Raw genomic sequence first — 1,335 nt, 5'->3', positions numbered from 1 at the left:
TTGGTTCTCTTTGGCTGAGCTCCATTCCCTCTCCTCCATGAGCTTCTCTCACTCCTCAGACCTCTGACGACTTCTCTCCTTCTGCCTCTGATCTCATCTGGTCCTAACAGTCAGCCCATAACTGTAGGCCTTGGCCTGGTGCCCCAGCTGTAGATAATCTCTTCTTCCCAGCTCCCAATAGGCACCTCTCCCACAACTGTGGGCTAGTGATCTTGTACAGTCCTGGCCCCCTGGCTACCCTGCACTCTCTTGGAGGAGAGAAGCCAGTAGGCAACCCCTCCCCTATCCCAGGCTCCCCAGTGCTTGGTGAACCCAAGGTTGCCTCATTCCATCTGCTACAAGCTTCCCTCTGTTTACAGGTAAGGACACTGTGGGTCAGAAGGGTTTAGGAGTTTGCACGAAGCCACCAACCTAGCTCCCCTTGCAGGCCCAGCACAGCTCTGAGAACAGAAGAGGAGGCACCTTGGCTAATTGCAAGCCTTTAAAAGTCTTAAAGCACTGAGCCAAAGCCCAGGCTTCTCACAAAGTCTCTTTATGAGAGACAGACGGCCTGGGATCGGGGTCTCTCCTCCCTCCCCGCTGGCCCTCGCCAGATGGGAAAAAGCCACCACATAGAAACATAACCTTTATTGCACACGGCGCTGGGTCTTTTTTCATAGAAAAAGGTATTAACACATAAGCATCTGCAAATTGAAGCAACTCCTGGTTTTCTTGGAACAGTAAAATCGCATGCAGTGTCTCTGAGTTGGGATTTTGGTCTTTGTCAAAACCACCTAGATTGGGGGAGGGTAAGGAAGAAGGAAAAAAATTGCTGAGTCTTTGTGCCTCTGTCTCAAAATAGGGTGAGAGAAATATATAGATATATAGCTTGTGGACGCGTTCCTGTCTGTCTATATATGTATATATATCTCCACACATATTTTGTGGGGTGGGGGATTTGACTTGTACTGTCAAATTCTTTGTGCCCTGGCTTCATGGAGAAGAAGAAAATAGTTTCATTTGTACAAAAGAGTTCTATGTACAGGCGTTCATGATTGGGGTTTTGTTTTGTCGTTGGTTGGTTTTTGTCTGTCAGTTGAATATAAATAATGCAGAAAAACAGCCGAGCTGGCGTGTGGGGCTGCGGCGCGGCACGGTCCAGGCGTGGGCTGCTCTTCCTGCCAGCGCTACACCAGGGTGTAGGATTTGGAGTAGGCCCCGGCCCCCTGCTTCTGAGACCTCCCTACCCCCGATGTGCTCATCTCGAGAAGCGAGTCCCTGGAGCCCCCCATTTTGGTGTGTGGACCCCCGGCTCGTGGAGGCTCAGTGCTGGGGGCCGGAGGGGCAGCGCTGGGG

General features: G+C 51.4%; 1 protein-coding gene across 1 annotated transcript in view; it reads right to left on the bottom strand.

Moving 5' to 3' along the window:
• Nucleotides 1-612: 612 nt before the first annotated feature.
• The window catches only part of DSCAML1 (DS cell adhesion molecule like 1), a 368,693-nt gene continuing 367,970 nt past the window's right edge, over nucleotides 613-1,335 (bottom strand). Inside the window, exon 34 of the mRNA XM_017883085.1 lies at nucleotides 613-1,335. This exon is cut by the window's right edge and continues 9 nt beyond it. Coding sequence (XP_017738574.1) covers nucleotides 1,167-1,335 — 169 coding nt within the window. The 3' untranslated portion in view covers nucleotides 613-1,166.

This window comes from Rhinopithecus bieti, unplaced genomic scaffold, assembly GCF_001698545.2.
Source record: "Rhinopithecus bieti isolate Rb0 unplaced genomic scaffold, ASM169854v2 scaffold_11964, whole genome shotgun sequence".
NCBI lineage: Eukaryota > Metazoa > Chordata > Mammalia > Primates > Cercopithecidae > Rhinopithecus > Rhinopithecus bieti.
This window is presented reverse-complemented; position numbering and strand designations above follow the sequence as displayed.